This window comes from Lotus japonicus, chromosome 5 (assembly GCF_012489685.1).
Source record: "Lotus japonicus ecotype B-129 chromosome 5, LjGifu_v1.2".
NCBI lineage: Eukaryota > Viridiplantae > Streptophyta > Magnoliopsida > Fabales > Fabaceae > Lotus > Lotus japonicus.
In genome coordinates, this window is record NC_080045.1 from 52103142 (window position 1) to 52128211 (window position 25070).

A 25070-nucleotide genomic window follows, 5' to 3' on the forward strand; every position below is an offset into this window, starting at 1 on the left:
TTTTTCCGTCGGTAAAAAAATTTCTATACCCACATGCTATATATCCATGACTATATAATATAGTGACGAAACCTACATATGTAGGTATAGGTAATATATACCCACAACTTTTGAATTTGTCGCTAAAAGATATAGTGACAAAATAAGATGTTTGTTGGTATATAATGCCTTTACCTATAGTTTATGTTTTGTCACTAATGAGTTTAGTTACAGTAATATCAATTCGTAGGTATATAATACATATAGCCACGGTTACAAATGTTTCTGTCAGTAAAAAATGTTTATACCCACGGTTTGCTTTAGTGTCACTAAAAATATCCGTTGGTATATGCCAAATTTCTTGTAGTGTATTTTTTTTGTCAAAGGTTAATGTCCTACTATCATTATTAAACCAACAAGGTGTAAATGTGGCTCCAGACCGTTCATAGAGACATACTATCTTTTTGTCTTTATATATATGCAATAAATTCAAGATTGTTATGTTCATAAACTATGTTTTTTTATGGGCAAATGTAAATGTTAGTTGTTATAAATGTTAGTAAATTAATTCTTTTTTCGGGTTTGAATCCGGGACTTTTCACCCTTCAACTCACCCAACTCTTATGTCTCTAGCTCTTACCACTTGAGCTATCTTTAGGGACCAAGAGTAAGAAAGAGAAAAAGTCCAACAAGGTCCAATGACACTAATTTAATTCTTTAAGCATTTAGTTTATGGTTTAATTTATTTTAGATAATGTGAATAAAAAAAATGTATTGGGGACTTACCCACTTAATGTGATATATGAGTTCAAAAATGATTAGTCTCATCGATTGTGGAATACATTTGAGAGAGAGATGATTAATCATGAGTGATGTTGTTGGAAAGTTCTAGATAAAAAAATAATTAAAATTATGAAGTAAGGTTTAGAGACCTACCCACTTTTTGTACGTGTCTTTGTCATCATCAAAATTTCTACCAAAAGTTAGGAGAAATATATTTTCTCACATCCTCCCATCTTGCATTCGCCTTCGTCTCCTTCCAGACTACCCAATGTTAAACAATGTTGTTCTTATGGTGATATCCTTTTTGTAGCGCGCGAAGGCTACTGGACTCTCTACCGCATTGTGCTCTCCATGGTCATTGTGCTTTGCTCCCCGTCGCGCTCTTTATAGCCATCGTGTCCTGTGTCACCCTTGCTCTTTGCATCACTGTCGCTTGTGGAGGTTTTGTTAACTGGCAGGTGCAATATTTGGATGTGTCAAGATAGCCAAATTAATATGTGAGAAGGATGATCACTAAGTAGGTTAGTGCGGTGGTTTGCAGGTAAACTTAGCTTGGATTTTTTAGAGCTGCTGGATTTAGTTCGGACGAGGCGAACCGTGGTGAATATTGTGAGGTGAGAGAGGACCACAATGAGTATTGTACTACTAGGGAATGGTTTCTGCTAGGGTTGTGGATGAGGGTGATGCGATGGGTGGTCAAGTATGACGACAATGAGTGAGAATGTTGGTGGTAGTTGGGAATGTTATACTAATGTTCGATGAGTCTAAAGTTGGACCATCTCAAATTGGTCCCCATTATTGAATGAATGTCGGATGGGAACTCAACAAGAAGAATGTGGTCATAGGATTTATTCTTTTGTTTTTGGACAAAGATAATGGATATCCATTAAAAGGTGGCCAAAAAGCCCAAGATAGGATTTATTCTCAAATAGATATATTTAGGCTATGTGGCATGGATTTGACAAAAAAAAAAGGCTATGTGGCATGGTAAAATAAAAAGTAATATTCTATAAAAATAAATCTCTCATCAATAATCGATTTATTATTGGGCCTGGATAGTTTCTCAGCCCAAATCTTCTTCTCATTCCTCAATCCAGCCCACCACATTTCGACCAAAAAAAAAGTCCTCCACACGTGTGCGACTCACATCACAGAGGATCTATGCTTCTCTCCCCTTTGCTCAAGATCTACGAGCACCGCGCTTCCATCCATCGACGCACTTCCGAGAGATGGCTTTCATGGCGGTCTTGGAATCCGACCTCCGCGCCCTCTCCGCCGAAGCTCGCCGTCGCTACCCTGCTGTCAAAGACGGCGCCGAGCACGCAATCCTCAAGGTTATACACTCTCCACTCCACACATTTCTTCTCATAGTAGTGATTCTGAATTGCATCTGGTTTTGTCTGTTAGTTATTCTGCTTGCATTGAGTGTTTGGTTAGTCTAGGAGCTGAGTTTGAAGGTAGGAAAATGTGATTAGATTTCAATTTCCACTACTTTGCTTGTAGATCATCGTGATTATTGTAATGGCATAGGATTGAATTGAATTGAATTGAATTGTAGGTTTTAGCTTAGAGTAAGCTCAATGCTGAAATTTTGGATGCTCGGAAAATGAGGAACATGACAATTTTTGTTTCCTTCAATTTTTGAACAATGCTTTTAGGGAAGCCTATAATTCAATACTGTTCGATGCAACGGTCTGAAATTATCTTGTTCGATGCACAAGTGTAATACTAAGAAGTGAAACAGTTTTTTTTTAAAGTGGCGCTTGTTTGCTTGTTTTTGTTCATTTTTTTTTCGTTCTAGATAAATACGGGATTTCTAAGATGTTTACGTTCCTTGCAGCTTCGATCGTTATCAAGTCCTGATGAAATTGCGCATAATGAGGACATATTACGAATCTTTTTGATGGCGTGTGAGGTCCGAACAGTCAAGCTTAGCATTATTGGGCTTTCGTGTCTGCAGAAACTGATATCTCATGATGCTGTTTCTCCATCAGCTCTGAGGGAGATTTTATCTACGCTGAAAGATGTGAGCATAGATATATAGTTTTATCGTATTAAGGTTTCAAAACTTTTAGCAGGATCTTACTTTTGGCTTTACTCTTTGCCCTTTGGCCATATTGCGTCATACTTTTTATTTAAGGTTGGCCTAGCTATGTTTGATTATGGAAGCTTTCGAATCCTCTTACTTCCGTTTGATGATTTGGGTTTAAATATTGAGGATTTTGCAAGAACTGGAACATAATATTTAAGTTTCATTCTTGTGGGAGTTAAATTCATGTAATATTCTATAATCTTTCGTTTCATTGTCCCCTGGCCAGCATGCTGAAATGGTGGATGAGGGTGTTCAGCTGAAGACACTTCAAACAATATCAATAATATTTCAGTCACGTTTACTCCCTGAAAACGAGGTAAGCTTCAGCATGAACTATAGGTGCTTCTTTTCACGACAATTATTCTATATTATAGTTGGACCTGGAAGTTGGCATATGCTGACTATAATGTGTTATCGGATTAGTCATATTTGTAACAAGCTTGGTGTATATGATTTATAATCTCCAAGCCAGCTTGAGGGAAAGTGTTGGAAATAGTGTAAATAAAGTACTTATGGGGTTGATTATGTGTTTTATGTTATTACGTGATTACAATAATTATGGTTACTGTAAATCCTTCTATTATGACTCTTAGTATATATTTTCTGCTGTGTAATAGAGAGACATGGATATCAAATTGCATATCTTTCGGTTCCTCTCTTTCAACATCAACTAAAGAAAAATCACTGTCATATTAAATTAAAGCATTCTAGCAAATTTGATTTTTTTTTCTTTTCAAAGATGGACTACATGACTAGGTTGTGCGATACTAGCAGACAGTGGACCTACTGCCCAAATTGCTAAATGACCATATTCCACTTGAACCATCTAGCATTTTTCTAGCGCTGTAGGTTGGCCATATATTACACAAAACCCTATATAAGCTGTATATTGAATAGCAATTAATTTTTATTGTTTTATGATTTTTCTTGCGGGTTCTGTTTGGTTCTGCACATAGAAAGAGATGAACATCATTATAAAAATGGCTTATTTGATTCTGCGGTTAAATTTTATTATATACTGGGATCCAGATCATTAAGTGATTCATGAAAATACAGGAAATGGAATAATAGTGTGGCAAATGGCAACATTATGCTGTCCAAATTTTGTTCAACTATATGTTTTTAGCTGAAATAAATAAACATACTGGAATAACCTTTGGATATTTGATTGACTTGTTACCACCAATATCTTGTTAATTTCAGGATACTATGTCTCAAGCTCTCGGTATATGTCTCAGGCTTCTTGAAAACACTCGTTCTTCTGACAGCGTGCGGAAGTAAGCATGTGTGTGTTTGTGTGTTATAATGTTGCAGTTCAGTTCAGTATTTCACTATGGTGACCTTTTGTCCATATTAATGTTACATCCTTCACCAGTTGCTTTATGTTTATAGAGATGTAATAATTCTCCTTTTTATCTCTCTATTCTTATGCAATTGTTTTACAGTACTGCTGCAGCTACCTTCAGGCAAGCTGTGGCCTTAATTTTCGATCGCGTAGTTTTGGCTGAGTCTCTTCCTGCCGGAAAATTTTCTTTTGGAGGCCAGCTCTCTCGGACAAGTTCAGTTACTGGTGATGTTAACCGTAGCATCAATTTATCCGAGTATGTTTTCCCCCTCATGAACACAATTCCAGCTTACTGTTTTTTTTATTCCTTTTTCCTTGATGAAATGGTTATGTATCTTATTTTTACTTTTTATTTAATAGAGTATAGCATAAACTTGTAGTATCAAGTTGTTAGTTAAGTGATAGAGTATGGTATACACTTGTAGTGTCAAGGTTTTAGTTAAGTATGCACACAGTTGTCACTGCCCAATCATTTTCAATAACAGAATCAGTTTTTCTGTTTCTCTCACTCTCTCTGTTTCTATGATAATTAGAATGGATTGACAGGATTGTAAATAAAGAATTGTTTAATGGTGTTGTCTCAAGTTATATATTGTGTTTTAAAATTATGCACAGTTCATTAGATCATGAATCTATTTCTGGAGGGCCTCCTGAGAGGAGGGATACATTAACTGAAACTGGAAAACTTGGGCTGCGCTTGCTTGAAGACTTGACATCTCTTGCCGCAGGTGGATCTGTATGTGCTTATTTGAAACTTGTTTTTTCTCCCCCTAGCATTAAAACCATTTTGTTGGAGTATCGTGTCTGTCTGTGACTCACAGACACGATACTCCAACAAAATGGTTTTAATGCTAGTATTTATTAAATGCCATTTCTTACTGTATGACATTAATTTCCATCTATTCTACAGGCGATCTGGTTACGTGTTAATATTCTTCACAGGACATTCGCACTTGATATTCTTGAGTAAGAACTAAGAAATACTCTTGGAATGTGTGGTTTATGTTATTTTTACTAATTGGATGCGATGTTTATTTATTAATGATTCAATCACATCTTTGTTTATTCTTAGGTTGAATTATGAAGTTCATGTGTTTCTTATCCACTGAAACAAAAATACGAAACATAATATGTTGCAACATCAACTTACTTGTCTCTTGTTGTACTGAAAGTCTGAAACAATATATTAGTCTGCATTGCTCTTTAATCCTCATTATAATATTTTAAACATGTTTTACAGGTTCATTTTGTCAAATTATGTGGCTGTTTTCAGAATCCTGTTACCCTATGAACAAGTGGGTATGCTTATTTTAATTCAGAATGTTGCTGGTCTTTAGTCATACCGGCACCACATCTTTTGTTCTTTCGTGTCAATATATTTGCTCAAAACTTGTCAGGCTTTACGACGGCAGATATGTTCTCTTCTCATGACATCACTTCGTACCAATGCTGAGGTAATTAGTGCCCCAAAGCATGTATGAACATTTTTATGATGATGTTTCACTAGTGAGATTATCTTTTCCAAGTGTAAAAAGGTTGATTTTCATTGTGTTAATCAGCTTGAAGGAGAAACTGGTGAGCCTAGCTTTCGTCGTTTGGTCTTGCGCTCGGTTGCTCATATTATAAGACTTTACAGTTCTTCCCTTATAACTGAATGTGAAGTAAGTTTTCTATTTCCACATGGCTCATGCCAACTAAGCTATCAAAATTGTCAGTGCAGATGACTTTTTGGATAATTGTACTCCCTCCGTTCCTAATCTTTTGTTGTTTTAACTCTTGGCCTAAATTTCAAAACTATTGTTGTTTTACCAACCCAATGCATTTTTTCTCAATTTATTCCATGTATAACCCTCATTTAATATTATATCTCTCACCAACCACCTCTTATTTTCACCAATCAAAATCATAACAAGTTTCTTAACCAATAACTATGATTCTCTCTCTTCACTCTAACTCAACATTAAATAGGGGTGTTTATGTCAACAAATATATCAATGATTGCACTCTTAAACAATGTGCATAACCTTAAACAACAAAAGATCAGAAATGGAGGGAGTATTCTATAATGTACCCTAAGCATGTAAAAAGTTTGTTTCCCAGCTGACATCTGATTCTTTGTTGATAATATAAGATACGAAACTTTTATTATGTTGTCCTTTGTTGTCAACCCTATTTAACATCTCAACAAAACCAGATGCTAATTTTTTTGTTTTATGGGCAGGTTTTTCTTAGTATGTTACTGAAGGTTACTTTTCTTGACTTGCCATTATGGCATCGCATTCTTGTTCTTGAGATTTTGAGGGTAATGTAGTCGTGCAGTATTATTCTTTTTAATTTTCTTTTATAAGGTTGTTGTTCCACTTTGCAAGTCTTTAACCTCACAATGAAAAATGATGGTATGTAGGGGTTTTGTGTTGAGGCTCGGACATTGCGGATTCTTTTCCAGAATTTTGACATGTAAGTAAAATACACACAAAAACATTCATAAAGTTGTATGCATTATGGTAGGAAGTATTGGTTTATCGGTATGCCTTATACCTACTATGCTGTCCTACTAGTATGTGTGCCTCATGAAACTTGCCAAGATAGCTTATTGCTTGTCGGATCCATGGAAATTTAAAGATTTAATTTAAATTGTGGGAGTTTTAAATTTCTTATTGGCATAAGATTTTTTTTAGTTGTACTTCCTTACATAAGGTTCTCCAGTTCTCCTGGACTTTCTAGTTAGTCGTGGCAACTTGATACAGTGCAAATTCGTTGAAGCTCAATACCATAACCAAACCTCTTGCATTCTTTTCTCTTCAATTACTTATTGGGCATTGATAACCATTGAATATATATTTTTAATGTAAAGATATCAGATTTTGATTTAGAAGAACATGACCTAAGTTCATTATTATGTAATGTTGCTTCTATTCATTGAAATTGTAGGAACCCTAAGAATACAAATGTTGTGGAGGGAATGGTTAAAGCTCTTGCCAGGGTTGTTTCAAGTATACAGGTATGATTTTGACAGCATATGCTTCCATCCTTTTTTCAAAGTCATGTATCTTGGTCCATGATACCAAGGAAAATTGGATGGCTTAACTCTGGTTGTTTTTCTTTGCATGCTGCCTACTTTCTATGTCTACGTCTGACTTTAATTTACACATCTTGTAATTCACCTCTTATATAACATATATGTGGGCAGGGGTGAGGGGTCTTTGTCCTTTGTCTGTATTTGAAAATAAAATTATGGGTAGAAGAAACTTAAAATGCATTCTGTAGGTTCAAGAATCAAGTGAGGAGAGCCTGGCAGCTGTTGCAGGAATGTTTAGTAGCAAGGCAAAAGGTATTTATTTTATTTTTTAGGTGAACAGTTTAGTTCAGATCTATCTCTGTTTTCTGAAGTTAAATACTGTTTTGACTTCTTTAATACCCAGTATCTTAGTAGCTGAGTGGGAAGTCTAATAGTAATCCTGTTGGGAGGTTTCTTTTGTTCTACCATAGAAAAATGATCCTTTAATGATATCCTTTCCGTGTGCAAAAGTTATTGCACAACAGAGCTATATTATATAGGCATGAAATAATAAATATGAAGATTTATGGTTTAACCTAATTGATATATTTACATGATGTAATTACAATCTAACCCTTGGTCATTTGGTCGTAGATGATACCATGTCATAAACTAACTATCCCAAAATCTTAAGCTGTTGGGTGAAGATGCATGAATGGTTTTTATTTCTAACAGACCCACCTACCTTGTACGTATATTAAACTTTTTTATTGTTTGTGTTCCCTTAGCTATTCTATTTTGTTGTGGTGTATGAGAACAACTAAATTGGTGTAGATAGCCAAGGACACCTTAAAAAAATCATCAATAAAAGTAGCAAGTATATTATATCCTGAGACAAGAGAGTCACAACTAAGACCCCAAACATTGGAGTAAACAACATCAAAAGAAGACTAAGCTCGATAATTAGTACGAATAGGAAAAGACCACGAAATCAGAAAACTTCAATACCAACATTAGACTGACAAAACTAGACTTGAAGACCACTCTAAATTGTGAGATTCATGAACCCAGAAGATGTCACAAACAAACGAGGAAGCTCCGGCAAGTAGAACTAGACCAGCGGCGCGAGGAACAAACAACCAGATGGTGGTGCATGAACCCCACATGCCGACAAGCCCCTGTAATAAAATGGGCGCGTGAAGGTGGCTTTGGAGACAAGGCATGGAGGAGAGACCAATTGGTGGTCTCTGAGACAGTTGATTATGTCACCTTGGACACCTGACAAAAACTGAAAAATGGGTCAGCCGGCTGCTGAACCCAAAAGTTTGAGCCCGAAAGCTCTAGTACCAAGTTGAAACTGTATTTGAATAAATGATGTGTATGAAAATGATTCAGAAATACAATATTTATATTAAAAAATTCCTAGTCAATTCCTAAAGTTTAGGGATTACACAACCCACTAAATAGGTAAACTTTAACAATGAAATCTTACAAGGAGTAAATCTGAGTTGAATCAATCTATTTACAGTAACAGAACAAGATATCTCAACATAACAGAGTGGAAATATACATAATTTTCTCTGTTTCAGTTCTCTCTCTAAATTCTCTTAGGTTTCTATTAATAATGTTATCAATTGATAAGGTTGACTATTTAAATATATAATTTTGCTTTGACTAAGCCCTCAACGGAGTTATCAGTTTTGTTCTAGGCTTAAGTTTACTTAACCCTGGTGGTTTTTTAAGTTCAGAAGTGGTATGGGACATTGTGATATTTGACAGAATTCATGATAATGAACGAGATGTTTCTTTTTGTAGGTATTGAGTGGAGTCTAGACAATGATGCATCTAATGCTGCAGTCTTAGTAGCTAGTGAAGCACATGCCATAACTTTGGCAGTTGAAGGCCTGTTAGGGGTTGTTTTCACTGTTGCGACTTTAACAGATGAAGCCATAGATGTTGGAGATGTAATTTTATACGTTCTCTATGTTCTTTCCATTGCCATTCTTTAACTTTCTTTGGGTTATGTTGCTTAATGCGGCTTTCTCTATGTCCATTCAGCTTGAGTCCCCTAGATGTGATAAAGATCCACTAGTAATATGTACTGGTAAAACTGCAGTTCTCTGCATCTCAATGGTTGACTCACTGTGGTTGACAATACTTGATGCGCTATCCCTTATTCTATCAAGGTTTGTTTTTTTCTTCTTCGTGCATTTTGTATAAATAAAAATTGACACTGTTGGAAACTTCTTACTCCATTCAGTAACCAATGATAGACCAATTATAGATTGGTCTTCATTCCGAAATTTTGAAAAAGTTAGACATGAATTAGTGTGGATAGTATTTTGTTATTTTAGGAAAAAATAGTTTTAAGGCTTTCAGATATATCATAAACTTCCTTCTTATTCATCTCAAATTTGAGTTTGGGCTGGATGGTGGGCGCTTTTAATAATTTGCTTGATTTTGTGATAAATCCTTCCTATAAGGCACTGTTCACTTATCCAAGATTATTTTATATTCTGCTGGTTTCAACTAATCCTAACACTTTTTTTTTATGATTTCTCTATACTCCTTAACATATGACCTGTGGTGTATTTGAAGGTCACAAGGAGAGGCCATTGTATTAGAAATATTAAAGGGATATCAGGCATTCACTCAGGTAACTTTTGTTTTTGGCATTTGAAATTAATTTTGAACTTTTAAGTATGATAGTGGATTGTATGATTTCACAGGCTTGCGGGATTCTCCGAGCTGTAGAACCTTTAAACTCGTTTCTTGCATCCCTTTGCAAATTTACCATCAATTTTCCTGTTGAAACAGAAAAAAGGAGGTAAGGTGTTTTAAATGTCGACCTATTACTTTTCTGCTTATCACTTCTTTGTTGTCTTTCAATCATTCTAGCTGACAATACTTAGATTTTGGCTAAAATTTGAGATTTTAGCAGTGCTTTGCCATCGCCTATATCAAAACGGTCAGAACTATCAGTTGACCTGAGGGATAACATTGTGCTTACTCCCAAGAATGTACAGGTGTTCCTTCTGGTTATGTGTTCCCCAACGTGTACTTATCCATTTTCCTATTTTTCTCAGTGAATTTTTACATCTGATTATGTTAAATTTTGCAACTACTTACACATTTCACCCTGACTGATCTTGTGAACTAGGCTTTGAGAACTCTTTTCAACATTGCTCACCGGTTGCATAATGTTTTAGGCCCATCCTGGGTTTTGGTACGGTGTTATGTTTTTCGCTTGCTTTGTGTTAGCAGATTTAGTCTTTCTCTTCTCCCCCTTAATAAGTAATTATGGTCAACACCTACAGGTGTTGGAAACTCTAGCAGCTTTAGATCGAGCAATTCATTCCCCACATGCTACCACTCAGGTAATTTAACTTATTATTCAATTATTCAGTAGAGTTTAATATATGATGATGTCATTTGATTCATATGGTCGACCTTACCTTGTAGAGACTAGGTTGTTGCAATTGTTGTTGTTCTATTATTCAGTGAAATTGGGCTTCAATTGCCTCACAAGAGTTTTGCAAAAGTCATGAATTAGCAGCATGTAAGCCGTGATCTTTTTTCTTGGTGTAGACAAAATGTGCTCATTTTTGTATAGGGCCAAGCCATGAACATGTAAATAACTAAGATGGTCTGGTTTAATTGCTAAATGGTCTGCTCTCCTTACAGTTATCATATGACTTTAGCTATAAAAAGGTTGCATGCCTTCCCTGCCCTACAGCTCCATCCATCTGGATCAGTTTCCTAAGCTCAATTTGTGCCGTTAGTACCATAAATGATGAAATGGATCTATATTAATGTGATTGTCACTGGTTTTGGAGTATCTAGCATGAAGTGATTTAGGCCTTTCTTTATTGTTTGGCCAAATGTGTCTTTAATAATGGGGTTTCCTGCGAATAATTTATGAAGGGACAGCTTTATTGTTTTTTACTTGTTAGTTTGATTTTTCCGTGTTTCTTCTTTGTTATTTTTCCCTCTACTAATGATGTTTTTTCTATCCTCTCCTGCTGTACTATATCCTTCTTTCTTCTAATGTGATTTTTTTTTAAAGTTTGTCAAATTAAATTTTGTATGGTGCATAGTTTTGTTGAATTTCTTTGTGGTGCGCCTTCAATAAAAGCTTATAGAGTACATGACCATTAAATTTGCAGGAGGTATCAACCCCTGTCCCAAAGTTCACAAGGCAGTCATCTACCCAATACAGTGACTTCAATATACTCTCTTCTTTAAACTCTCAGGTGAATAAACCAATTTACTTTTGTATGATGTGCTACAAGGAAGAAGACTTTCAACTGCCGCACTCAATTTAGGATTTGTATGAATTTCACTAAAATTATCCTATAATCTTATTCTTCATGTGCTAGTGGGCTTGTCATCTGCAAGTCCTTGCCAAAATACGTCTTCCTTGTAATGACTTTTTTTTACATGGAAATCTTTTTCATGTTTAGTGTTGAGAATACAAGTTTGATTTTCATTACTAACTAATCATTCATTTTGTATCTTTCTGCATTTTTTCTTTCAGAATATATAGACCAGTGGTTCTAAGTTCTAACCTTGTATTTTTTTTCTATTTGACAGCTCTTTGAGAGCTCTGCTCTGATGAATGTCTCTGCTGTAAAATCCCTCCTCTCTGCATTATGCCAACTTTCACATCAATGCATGTGTGATGCTTCGAGTGGACCGGGACCAACAACAAGTCAAAAAATTGGAAGTATCAGCTTTTCAGTGGAGAGAATGATATCCATCCTTGTGAATAATGTTCACAGTATGTAGCTTCAATAATTCTGAGCACAATAGTGAATAGACTTATGTGGATGTTGTTTAATTGTACATTTTTTCATCCTCCATTGGTCCATTTTTCATTGGTAGATCTTGTGATATTTTGGTTCTTTTTATGTATTTAGATATTACGATTATTTTCATTCTTGCATGTTTTATTGGATGAAGGTATTAAGAATGTTATCTTATCCTTTTTTCGCCATAGGAGTGGAGCCATTTTGGGATCAAGTTGTTAGTCACTTTCTTGAGGTATGCTTTTCTCTCTCTTTTTGTTTCGTTGATGTGGCAATGGTCGTCTCATTTTCATCCCTCTTGATATTTTGACATGCTTTTGCAGCTTGCCGATCATTCTAATCCACATTTGAAAAACATGGCACTGGATGCACTTGATCAATCTATGTCTGCAGTTTTAGGTTCTGATCGATTCCAAGACTACAAACAATCAAAATCTCTTGAAACATCTCCGGAAGTGAGAACCTTCTACAATTTCTATATGGAGCTGGCAACCAGCAGTTTATTAATAGCAGGATTTAATGTGTCTCCATGATATGCAGATGGAAGCTAATCTTGATAAGTTGAGGACCCTTGAATGTTCTGTTATATCTCCACTAAAGGTTCTTTATTTTTCTACTCAAAGCATAGACGTTCGTGTTGGATCTTTGAAAATTCTTTTGCATGTGTTGGAGGTAATGCCTTTGTTGGCTGGTCAAGTTTTGTTTTCATTTTATTTCCTTATGTTTGTTTCTTCATATGATATTATTTTTACAAATTCTTCCAGAGATATGGAGAAAAACTTCATTACAGCTGGCCTAATATACTTGAATTGTTGAGGTTGGCCTTCTTATGCCATTTATGCACCTGTCTATTGGTAACCCTTTTGTTAATCTGATAATCTCTGTACTTTTGTCTTACTGTAAGGTATGTAGCAGCAGATGTTTCAGAGAAGGATCTTGTTACTCTCGGTTTCCAGGTATATTAAAATTGCAGCATTTATTGCGATGTGGCTATCGGTAGATTGAGTGTACTATTATTAGTAATTCTCTGCAGCCTCTTACAATTTTAATTTTGAAAATTTCTTATCAAATGGTGGCCTTTTCAGTAGAAAAGTTATTGATATCTATTCTGTTGAATATCTATTAGGATATATCTTGTTGAGACGGTTTGTTAGGATTAGATTTTAAATTGTTATGATTTTCTAATGATAGATTAGGATAAGATAAGATTTTATTGTTTAGACTTGGAAACCTCTAAAAATCTAGTCTATAAAGATTGTACTTCTGAGTCAATAATTAATTAAGTATCAACAGTTATTTAAAATACTTCCATTTTCTCTCTTCATAAACTAAAAGAGTAAATCCCTTAATTTCAAGACGTACTACTTGTCCTACACTACCTGGTTCCAGTTACACTTTCAATTTTCCTTTAAATTTTCTCTCATATAAGTAAACCTTTTAGTTTTAGTTCCTTTGCTATTTAGTTTTAATTTTTTCAAGGAACTAGTTTACACTTTTGATTTGCCTCAAACTATTTGTCACTTTAGAATGTTAAGAAGATATTAATTATTTTTTTCCAATAATACCCTGATCTATTGGCTGGTTGTTGGAAATACTATTATACGATAGTTTTTATTTCTTCTGCAAATATTACCATGTTGCAGTGGAATTATTAGGACAATTTTTTATTCTTCTTTCTTTATTTTCATTAATTAGGAATCATGCACATTTGCCTAAAAGTATTGGAGCTTGTATAATGTAAATGATTAATGAATAAAATTACTATTCTTCATACCTTTTCAAGTTTGGTATTTTTACCACCTAACCTAACTTCTACAATAACTACAAAGTGAAGCATGATGCTTTATATTCTTTTAACTTTTCAATATCTACTATTAATTAATAAAGGCATTTAATCAAAACAATTTATTTCATCAAAGGAATTTGAGTAATTAATCATTTTCTTAAGACGTGTGCGTTACCTTGAGAGACATATAATATGAGGAGGAGGGAAATATAGTTATTAGGTAAATCAGCTAAACCTTCCTCTATTTTCCTTGTTTTTACATTCTTTCCATTTCTTTTCTAGGGAAGATTTTCAAATCTCCCTCTCACTCTTTAAATGAATAGATCTGGCGTTTATGGTCCATTATTTCCCTTTTTAAAATATAAAAATGTGAGACGGGATGTACTGAGTTTTCGGTACTACAATTGTACTGAGATTTCTTCCTACCCAAACAAGCTTATATTTCCCCTTTTTTCTGATTTGTTTTTTAACAAATTCACTGCATATGAGGGAGCTTGACATAGGCTTTGTAAATAACAATTCATTCTACTTTTTTTATCGATTAAATTTATGACAAAGCATATTACTGGCAAAGTGAGTTCAGTGAATTAACTTTAAAATGTTAGCAGATAAATATGGCATTATATTGTTTGGGACTGGCATTTTTTTTAATTTCAGTTTTTCACCAAATTCCTGTGTACTTTGTTAAGGTTGTTGACTAGAAATATGGCTAAAAATTATTATAAAGGGTAGATCAATCTTCACCCCTGAGCTGTTTTTTGGGGTAGAGTTAAGTTTTGCCCAATTTCCAATATACTCCATATTCATTTTTTTCTTTTTTGAACTATTACATGTCAAAAAAGTATTTATGGGCACACCCATCATCATCATCATTACGCTTTATGATGTTTTTGAGGCATGAATCTAATCGGTCATTTGATCAGCGTATACTTTTTAAGTGTTTGATGTGCATAAATTCTCACTACTTTACAATCTACAAGTCAATTCTGGGGAATCATTTTAAATAATAAACACATGAGTTTATTCCATTTCTCTCATGTTAATTATTTATTCATTTATCCATTTCTTAGTCTCTTTATTTGGTGCTTATTGCTCATATCAAAGCTTTCTGAATCCTTTTGCTTGCATGATTAGCTCTCTTTACATATTTGATCTAGATGATTCATGTGCTATTAAAGAACTGCTTTTATGTCTTTTAAGTATCATCCTTTCTCTGTGACATTATAATATCTAATTTTAAAGTATTTGTTTCTTCCTAGAGCTTACGAGTGATAATGAATGATGGACTGTCCACCTTACCTTCAGACTGCCTTCAAGTGTGAGATTTCGAGTTCCACCTTACCAACGTGCATTGTTCATACATGCGTGTTTATGATTTCTTTTACATTCTTACTCATTTTTGGGTTGTAAATGGGCTGTTTCCGTTTTTTATGTGGATTGTTACATATTTTACAGGTGTGTTGATGTGACTGGAGCATACAGTGCTCAAAAGACAGAGTTAAACATAAGTTTGACAGCAGTTGGACTCCTGTGGACTATGACTGATTTCATAGCCAAGGGTCTTCTCGATGGGCCTTTGAAAGAAAAGGAAACAGGTTCAGATCTTGTTGTCTAGCCATCTGCTCATAAACTGGCATTATTCTGAAATTATACGGAGTCTTTTATAATGGTCCTACCTGTCAGGTGCAGGTTCCATCGTGAAGCAGATAGACAATGAAAAGATGGGGGATCAAACACATAATCTTTCTAATAATGTGAGGGATGATTGTACTGATTTTGAGAAGCTTCTATTCTCAGTTTTCTCATTACTTCAAAACCTTGGGGCAGATGAGAGACCAGAGGTACAATGAATAAATTTCTAATCTTGTTTTGCTTTCCACTTTTCCCCCTCTTTTTGCTGTGCTTTTAACATTCTTCTTCATGCCTAACGACAGATTTCCCTGTATCCATTTTGCTTATCAACCATTGAATCTTGTTGAGTGTACCATTGATGTGCATATAAATCTCTCTCCCTTTGCTGGTCCCTTCCTTCATAAATCTTTTTTGAGACTTTTAGATAATGTATTTGTTTGAAGGATATTCATAAGCAATTTTTAGAGGTGATAACAAATTTTTCTCCTTTGTTTTTGTTGATGATTCCTTATTTCTTTATTTCCCTAATGTTGTTCTTTCATTGTATATATTGAATTATTGATTTCCCTAGCTGTGCATATAATTTCACTCCTTAAAACTAAGGGATTTAGTTTTGTATCCTTGTCAATGTAAATTCAAGGAGCTGAGAGCTCAAACTCTCAAGCAATCCTGTTAAATTAATCTGTTTCTCGTGTGGTTTGTGTGAATATGAACTTTTTTCATATAAGCCCAGGGATGTTTCTATGGGGATATTAGTCATGACCAGACCAACTATTCCAAAAGTTAAACCTATCGGGTGAAAGCATACAAATGGTTTTACATCAAGCATGCCCTACCCCCCTTTAAGTACTATGACCTAAATACAATGGCATTACTCTCTACTATGAGTTCTGGATGTGAAAATTCTGGCACTGAGAGTTTGTTTTGCAGGTTAGGAATTCTGCTGTGAGGACACTTTTCCAAACTTTAGGAACTCATGGGCAAAAGCTTTCAAAGAGCATGTGGGAAGATTGTCTTTGGAATTATGTATTTCCTACATTAGATCGTGCTTCTTTTATGGTAAGCTGAAATTATTGGTGGTCGATATTTGAGAGCTTGTTTTCAGCTGAAGCTGATGTATTTTGAAAATTTGTCATTTGATAAGTAGGCTGCTACTTCATCAAAAGATGAATGGCAAGGTAAAGAACTTGGAACTCGCGGAGGAAAAGCAGTTCACATGCTCATACATCATAGGTATTTGAACTTGACATTGACTTTGTTTTACTTATTTTGTTTACTTGTGGCCTCAGTGATACATTTGTCTGAGAAAATAGAAAGAATAAAAGGTGGACGAAAAAAGTAAGGGAAATAAACTCACTGAAAATACTCCGGAGCAGTGTACATAATGCTGATCCCGTAGGTCTTGAACTTTTATTCACTTATTATACCATTACCACTATTATTTTCTTCCATAATGAAACTAAAAAACAATCATAATCATGATAGTATAACTTCGACTAAATTATAACACTTGTTTGGAACTTTGGGTGCCCTAAAACTGACTGTTTTCTTTATCCCACAGGACTTCCTAAATTTCCCTTCATTGCTTAACACAATTCCTTACATAAGCTTACAGCATCTTTTGAATAGCAGCTCTACTATTCATTACGAAAAAAATAGTCGAAGAAAAGTAAGAATTGCTGACTTGGACCCATTTTAACCAATCACAGGTTGAATACTTGATAAATGGCGTGAACTAATTTTAAAACAAACAGAAGCGGTGTTACATCGTGAAATTCATTTCGTACTACTTAAATTTCTCTTTGAATAAACCAAACCTGACAAACTAAAAACTTTAACTCAGTAAAAAACAAAGAATCACACAATTTAATAAGTTCAATCAACTACGGGTAACTCATTTGACTCCAGTATTAACAACTTGTAATAACTAATAAGCTTAAAAAATAACTGCCAACTAACTAACAAACTCGACAAAGAACTTGAAATGGACAAAGGCTCATGTGGTAAACCACTAGAAAGACGAGATATAACCTGATTGCTTGATCCACAAAACAGACTTAGAAACAGAGAGAGCAGGGTAAAATGGCTACAATATCATGGTGAGGTATAGGGAGACTGAAAAGGTAGAAAGAAATGTAGGATTAAAAACTCTGAAACAGTTACACATTACATACCCCTAACTCTTTGTCAAATGTATCTTCACTAGCTATGCACGGATAAGAAGGGATACACATGTTATAATCCTCCGAGTTATCATGTCTTTATCTCCATGGAACCTTTCATGAAACAGAGTCTTTCTGTGGTAGTTCTCATCTTTAGGGGGAGATTAACCTAGAAGTTGTGCACCTTGAGTTGTCATCCTTTCCCCTGATGCCTTCCTCCACTCAACTACGGAGGATAGTACTATTCTTGTAATTGAATATAATGATACAATTGAGTGATTATTTTCAGCTCTTTCAACTTATACTTATATCACAATCAATTTTGCAGTCGTAACACAGCTCAGAAGCAGTGGGATGAAACTCTTGTGCTTGTTCTTGGTGGAATAGCACGTATATTACGTTTCTTCTTTCCTTTTTTCACAACCTTGAGTAACTTCTGGTCTGGTCGGTACATTATTTAAATTTGATGTAAATGGTAGTTTCAGTTGGCGTAGTTTTCCGGTAGTCCTAATTTATTTTGGTGCTGTGTAGGGTGGGAATCATTGCTTCAATTTGTTGAGAAGAGCATTTCATATCGTAGTAAAGAAGTAGCACTTGCAGCAATTAATTGTTTGCAGACAACTGTTAACTCCCATTCGTCAAAGGTAGTGATGATGGATGGTCTGGATTAGAGCTAATCTTCTGTTTTTGGATGAGAATAGGCAGAGGAATTTAGTTTCCCTCAAATGCCCTTCATCTTTAATCAATTAACAAATATAAGAAAGCAGTACAAGTTGAAATATACTCATTTAATGTACTGATTATTGTTTCTGAATAGGGAAATATGCCAATGCCCTACCTTGTTTCAGTGGTTGATGTTTATGAGCTTGTTCTGAAAACGCCTTCCAATTTCAGTGGCAATTCCACTGACAAGGTGAAGCAGGAGATTTTGCATGGCCTTGGTAATGTATTTATATTTCATTTTGTTAATTAAGATTTTATTTATCTGTGTACATTACACCATAGCAAAGTTAGCTTCAAATAGTGATATTCGCATGAGACTGATTTTACTTGATAATTTGAAATTCTATCAGGGGAGCTTTATGTGCAGGCTCAAGGATTGTTCAATGATGTCATGTACACACAGTTGATAGCAATCATAGATTTGGCTGTGAAGCAAGCCATGTTAACTAATGATAACTTTGAAATAGAATTTGTAAGTCTATAATTTAATAACTTTTTTTGTTAAAATTATTTTGTCTTGCTTTCTTGTAACGTGGAACTGTTATTGTTGTGTTCATTACTTTTTCCACCAACACCAGAAAATACAACAATGATATATACACACCTCCTTTTTTATACACTTCATTTTCACATATTTTTATTTCTATCTCTCTCCTCTTATCACTTATCACATCTTATATTTTATCTCTCTTACTTTTTATATTTCTTTCTATCTCTCTCCTCCCCCACCTCATTCCACCTCATTTTTGAGGTGTCAACAAATAATTATCCCCAGAAAATATGAAGCAAACAAGTATCCATATATAACATAAATGAAGTATACCACATAAATATTGCTTAACAGATTACGTGGCATTATGAAGTTGTGAACTTTATGTTGTGATTTGTGACCTTGGAAAAGATGTAACTACTCAACTAAATGCTGTTGTCTTCAAACTGTAACTGTTAACCAATAATTAACTCGCCGGTAACGAGGTGTAGGCCAGGGTACTAATTTGGGTGTAGTAGAAATATTTAACAAATTGTAAAGGTTGACTGGAGTTCTCCTGTACCGTGCTTCTCTCTGACATGAGAAAGCACGCAAAGCAAATTATATGGAAGTTAAAATTTGTTAACAGGTGAAGAGGAGTTTGGACATTAGCAAGCAAATGCAGCACAAAAATTAAAAGCTGTTCGTATTTGGAGCATCAATGCTTTTGAGTCATGTTCCATGATGATTTTTTATCTACTTTTTGTAAACTTCTGATTGCTTTTAACTTTGTTGACATCTTCAATAATGCTTCATAGTTCATACTACCTCCGTTCGTATTTAACTGTCCGGAGAGAGAAGAAACACACATTAAGGAGTGCAATTAATTTTGTTTATTATTATAAAAGTATTATTTGTTTTCCTATTTTACCCTTTAGAATGTATTTTATCTTTCCTCATTTATTGTTCCCACAAGGCATTAATAAGGAACTCTCTTGAAATGCTAAGTGGACAGATATATAGGAACAAATTTTTTTCTTCTAAGTGGACAGTTAATAAGGAACGGAGGTAGTACTAACTTAGCAACAGACGGTCAGATGCTATAGTTGATGTAAATACAGAATTTGGAACGGTAACCTATGAGTATCCGTAGGCATTATTCACTTTTATTTTCAGTTCATTGCACAATGGAAGAAAGGGAAATAAATTAATTATGCGATCTACACCAACTATCATTAGGAAAAATTCCATAAGTTTTATGAGTATGGCCTTTTATATTGATGTTCCATCATGTTAGCTTGTTTATGTCTGGAGGGACTTCTTCTAGTCTAGTTGTTCAATGCCAATGCTTCTTCAAATCTTGCTTTGCTTTTAAATAAAGAATCTGCATTATTGTTCAAAAGTTTTAAAGAAAGAATTTTCAATTTTAACAACTTTCACATGAATGCATTTTTCCATTTTTCTAGGGGAGTGTTCCACCTGTGCTGCGGACAATACTGGAAATCATACCACTGTTACGTCCAACAGAGCACATTTCTTCTATGTGGCCTGTTTTTCTTCAAGAGTTTCTGCAATATCTTCCTAGACAGGATTCTCATGTACAGAATGAGGATGGTAAAATAGATCAAGCAAGAGGATCAGACCTTATCCCAGGTATCAAAGAATCTGGCTGTACCTAAGTTAGTTTCCAGTATTTCCTTTAGGTGAAAGTGTAATATCTATGTTATTTTTTGCAGATTCTCAGGTGAAACATGATTCAGAAAATGGGGCTACCCCAGGATTGCCTAATAAAGTTGTAGTGTCTCCAGGTTCTAGATCAACCGCATCTATAAATGCAGGCATTCCTAGTTTTATATTTGCAGAAAAGCTAGTTCCTATGCTGGTTGATCTTTTCCTGCAGGCACCTGCGGTTGAAAAGTATACTATATACCCTGAAATTATCCAAAGCCTTGGAAGGTATTAATTGCTCTTAATTATTTTCACTTGTTTTCTGCTACTCTGCTGTTAAGGGGAAGGGTAGGATAACTTGCATAATGGGTGGTGAGGGCATTTTTTTTCATTTAAGTTTTTATTGGAAACTAGGGCAATGAAAAATTACTTAAGCTTGGGATGAATTCTACTCATTCCAACCTCTATAGTAGCTCCTCCTAAAAGTAAGTTTTACCCTTGGAATTGACAGCTATGTACTTTCTAGTTTCTACCACTTGATCAGATCTGGTTTCTACTGCGTAGAATATGGGACTCTTTTAGGAAACCTCCTACTACTAAGGTTTGTATTAGGAAAGGGCTCAAATAGGTTATCACGGTCACGGATAATTAAATGATTAGACAATCAAAGGGAAATCCGGAGGGAAAGTTTAGCCACGTGGGTTATAAGAAAAAAGATGGGGGAGAAGATAGAGGCAGGGAAATAAGTAGAGGAGAGTGCAGGGTTTCATGAATATCCACGTATTATCCTTTTCTTTAATAGTTTCAGTCTTTGTCGATATTGTAAGCCATTGATACTGCTAACATACTGGTACTAGTATTCTCTGAGGAATTATACAGTATATTTACCCCATCTGAGAATGTTTTGTTCATTTTCTAGCAGACTGATGGATTGAAGATATTTACCCTGTTGATTACTTGATGTGTGTTTAATGTCATCCTTTTGTCTTTAGTTGTGTGAGTATTGTGGAATAAAACTGTTGTTACTTTTCAGGTGTATGACAACAAGAAGAGAAAATCCAGATAGTGCACTTTGGAGGTTAGCTGTTGAGGCGTTCAATCGTGTTGTTGTTGACTATGTCACCAAATTAACCAACAAAGGGCTAGATTCAAGCATTAGTAAACCTGTCAGAACACGTATATGGAAAGAAATTGCTGATGTTTATGAAATATTCCTTGTCGGATATTGTGGACGAGCTCTTCCTTCAAATTCTCTCTCAGCAGTTGTCTTAGAGGCTGATGAGTCCCTAGAGATGTCTATCTTAAATATTCTTGGTGACTCAGTCCTTCAATTGCCAATTGACACCCCTTTCGATGTAAGTATTTCACCAATAATATTGATAATTGTAGTTGGTACCCCATGTTATGGACATGCACATCCAATGTATTACTGGTAGTGTATTAAAGAAAGACAGGCTTGGCTGGTGTAGGCATCAGGTGGTGTGTTGCTTGTTTAGGCGTAAGCTTGACCAAGGCTTACGAGGCTGCAGGAAGAAAACAAAACTCCAAGGGAGTATGTTTTATGTTGTTATATTCCTGTGACTGCATGTTAGAAATATAATTTAAAATCATTCACTTGGTTCTTTATCTTATTTTAAATTTTATTGCCTTCATTTAGTATATTTAATATGAATATATATACACACACACACACATATATAATTATGGTAGCTCCAACCATTGAACCGTGAACCAGTCGATACCTTTTCTGGTTTAATGATTGATAGGGTTTTTAAAACATTGCTTGCAAGTGGGGAATGTGCTCTTTTTGCTGCAAAATTCTCGTGGATGGACTTATTTTGAGCTTTTCTTGCACTTGCGGTTTATTTAGTCCAATGAGGCTTCCATTATCTTGTGGTTCAGTGCAATTTTCTTTTCCCTTTCTAATACTGTGCGTGTTCTCAGGTTCTGCAGCGACTGGTCTCCACATTGGATCGTTGTGCATCACGTACTTGCTCATTGCCTGTTGAGACAGTAGAGCTTATGCCTCCGCACTGCAGCAGATTTTCGTTGACTTGCTTACAGAAGTTATTTTTGTTGAGCAGGTGCCATCCTTTGAATGCATATTTTTAATTCATATTAATAGACATCAGTTTCTAATATCTGAGCATAAAGTATAGGGTTTAGGGAAGCACTAATTTCTCTTTTATGATGATGGTTTAGGTGTCATGAAAGCTTTTCTAATCTACCTCTTATGTGAATATCCTGTATAGAATTGTCTGATTATTCCGGAATTTTTTTTTTTCTAATGATACCATAGTATGTATAATTTCATCAGAAGAAAAATGTTCCCAATCCAACTTTTGTTATATTCCATGCTCTTGGTATAGTTTAGGTGCCTGATTAGTACACCGAATTTAAAGGGACACCGGTAAATACCTGAATAGAGGCTTCATTCTGTTTAGAATTTCAAAGAAGAGAGAGAGAGAGAGAGAGAGATCTAATATTTCAGAAACTGAATTATGATTGAATGAATAGAAACAGTGTACAATTACCGTATTTATTGGTCCGTTAGTCTAGCTAACAGAATAATAATTAATTACTTCAGTCTTCAGCTATCTAACAGCTGTCTAGACTCTAGAGGCTTCACTAATAATAGCGTACATTTTTTAGAGTGTACAAATACAAATATAAACTAATTGCACGAGGCTATACTCATGCATTCTATTCGTAAATTTCTATTAATGAGATCTTATCTACTCACCCTTGATAAAAATCGGACTAGCCATCTATTCGGGAGTTACCCCTTGCTTTTATTTTAATATACATTCTGATCTTACTATACGTTATCTTGGTTATGTTGACCAATTTTACATAATGTTCTTAGTTATTCTGATGAAGTCCATTGGAATTTGACAAGATCTGAAGTCAGCAAAATCTCAATTACAGTGCTCATGACCAGATGTGAATACATCTTGAGCAGGTTTCTGACAGATGAAAATAACTTAGGTGAGCTTCTTCTTTAATCTAAGATAGTAGTCATTCATAATCTTTATTCTACCTCCCACTATTTGCCGCTTAACTATTTTCTTTTTCCTGCAGGAGAGTGTCCATTACCAAAAGCAAGACTTGAAGAAATTGTTTACGTTCTCCAAGAACTGGCCCGTCTTGTAATTCATCCAGATGCGGCATCCATTATCCCTTTACAGCCATGGCTGAGAACTGGCCTAGCAGAGAACAAAGAGAAGCATGACTATCGTCCCCATCTGTTTGTGCTATTACCTTCCTTTTGTGAGCTTGTTACATCGAGGTAAGTATAAATTTGAGCGGCCATGCTTTATATTCGGCCCGCACACATTTGGAACCTTTTGCAATATAAATGCACAAAAAATTCAAAAGATGCTAAGCCATTTCACAATGTAAAATAAATGCCTGCTAGATTCTGACAATGTCAGACAAAGCATAGTTTGGCCTACGTGTCATCTTTTTTTAAATCCTATGAAGTGTTTCTCTCCAAACATAGACTAAATAATCTTGAAAGGGACTTTGACCTCTAGCAAAAACTGAGAAAACCTAGTTTTTCTTTTCTTTTCATTATATATTTCTTTCTTCTTCCATTTCTGTTTCTAAATTTTGTTCTTTTATGGACAGAGAATTAACAATACGGGAGCTAGTGCAAGTACTACTTCGATTAGTCACCAAGGAATTGTCTCTGGAAAAACTCAGCTTAGTGAGTGAATCCAGATAAGCTCACTCTTAAAGTCCTTTACTTTAAAAAATTTAAGCTTATAGAAAGGTGTGTTTTTTCTCACCCCTTTATCTTGGCAAGTATTGTATATTTTTTTTGTATAGACTAGACTTAGAACCACCAATAGAGGTTTGCCCAGTCTACTCTTGCTATTGCTTTTTCATGAATTATGGTCAACCATACTGTCCCAGCTCCGTGAGCCACCTTCCCATACCTCACCTCAAGTTCTTTCGACATATCAAAGTATTCCATGCAGTCCCTTTGGAAAACAAATCGTGAACTTGAAGAGAACCCTACATCTTTGAAAAATTATTGAGCAGGTTATAGAATTATGTGTGGTTTAACAGCAAAAGGGAGATGAAGAAACCAATTAAAAGAGTATTAGTGAGAGGATCTACAGTCCCCTTGCCTTGCCAATTTTGTTGTACCCAATCAGTGTGAAGTATGAGTCTGACGTTTCATTCAGGCTTTTTTTGTTTTTGTTTTTTTACATGAGCCCAGGCTTTTTTATTTTATTTTTTTTGAAATTTTTATACTAACGGTTCTTCCGACCTTCAATGGTGAAAGATATGTAAAAGTAAAAGTATCAGATTGATTTTAGACTGACAAACAAATGGATATACATTATAGAATTCTTGGATTAGAACGTATCCCCCATAGAAGAAATACTTTTTTTCTCTATTGTCCAAAGAGAAGAAATGATTTCCTTTTCTTTCTCTTCAGAGAGAAAAAAAAAATACTGAAATAGTTTGAATCCCATCCCCGCCCCTAATTGTAATTTTACTGATAAAATTATTGTAGGATGTTTCCGAATACAAGTGTCTTTGGCGCCTCATTTCTCAATTTTATTGTTTGGAAAACTGTTATGGCTATCAAAATAACCACTTATTACCAATAG

General features: G+C 34.9%; 1 protein-coding gene across 4 annotated transcripts; it reads left to right on the plus strand.

The window, feature by feature from the left end:
* The first annotated feature begins 1924 nt into the window (after positions 1 to 1924).
* LOC130721323 (uncharacterized) lies at positions 1925 to 25007 on the plus strand. 4 transcript variants are annotated; one of them, XM_057572094.1, is made up of 44 exons: positions 1925 to 2096; positions 2603 to 2788; positions 3081 to 3170; positions 4058 to 4131; positions 4300 to 4455; positions 4815 to 4935; positions 5110 to 5165; positions 5440 to 5494; positions 5597 to 5653; positions 5759 to 5860; positions 6421 to 6501; positions 6604 to 6656; positions 7131 to 7200; positions 7467 to 7530; positions 9013 to 9161; positions 9256 to 9383; positions 9796 to 9853; positions 9927 to 10024; positions 10136 to 10223; positions 10358 to 10423; positions 10515 to 10574; positions 11364 to 11450; positions 11791 to 11977; positions 12197 to 12240; positions 12329 to 12460; positions 12546 to 12677; positions 12770 to 12822; positions 12910 to 12961; positions 15051 to 15109; positions 15247 to 15386; positions 15475 to 15632; positions 16354 to 16482; positions 16571 to 16656; positions 17914 to 18029; positions 18117 to 18229; positions 18403 to 18526; positions 18659 to 18780; positions 20244 to 20430; positions 20514 to 20733; positions 21479 to 21800; positions 22390 to 22529; positions 23312 to 23433; positions 23527 to 23734; positions 24076 to 25007. In XM_057572094.1, exons 1-44 carry the CDS (start codon positions 1992 to 1994, stop codon positions 24170 to 24172), a joined length of 4947 nt encoding a protein of 1648 aa, XP_057428077.1. In that variant the 5' UTR covers positions 1925 to 1991; the 3' UTR covers positions 24173 to 25007. The 4 variants fall into 4 exon arrangements, with proteins under 4 accessions (XP_057428077.1, XP_057428079.1, XP_057428078.1 ...); XM_057572096.1 differs by having other exon boundaries at positions 15481 to 15632; XM_057572095.1 differs by having other exon boundaries at positions 10139 to 10223.
* Positions 25008 to 25070: the final 63 nt, after the last annotated feature.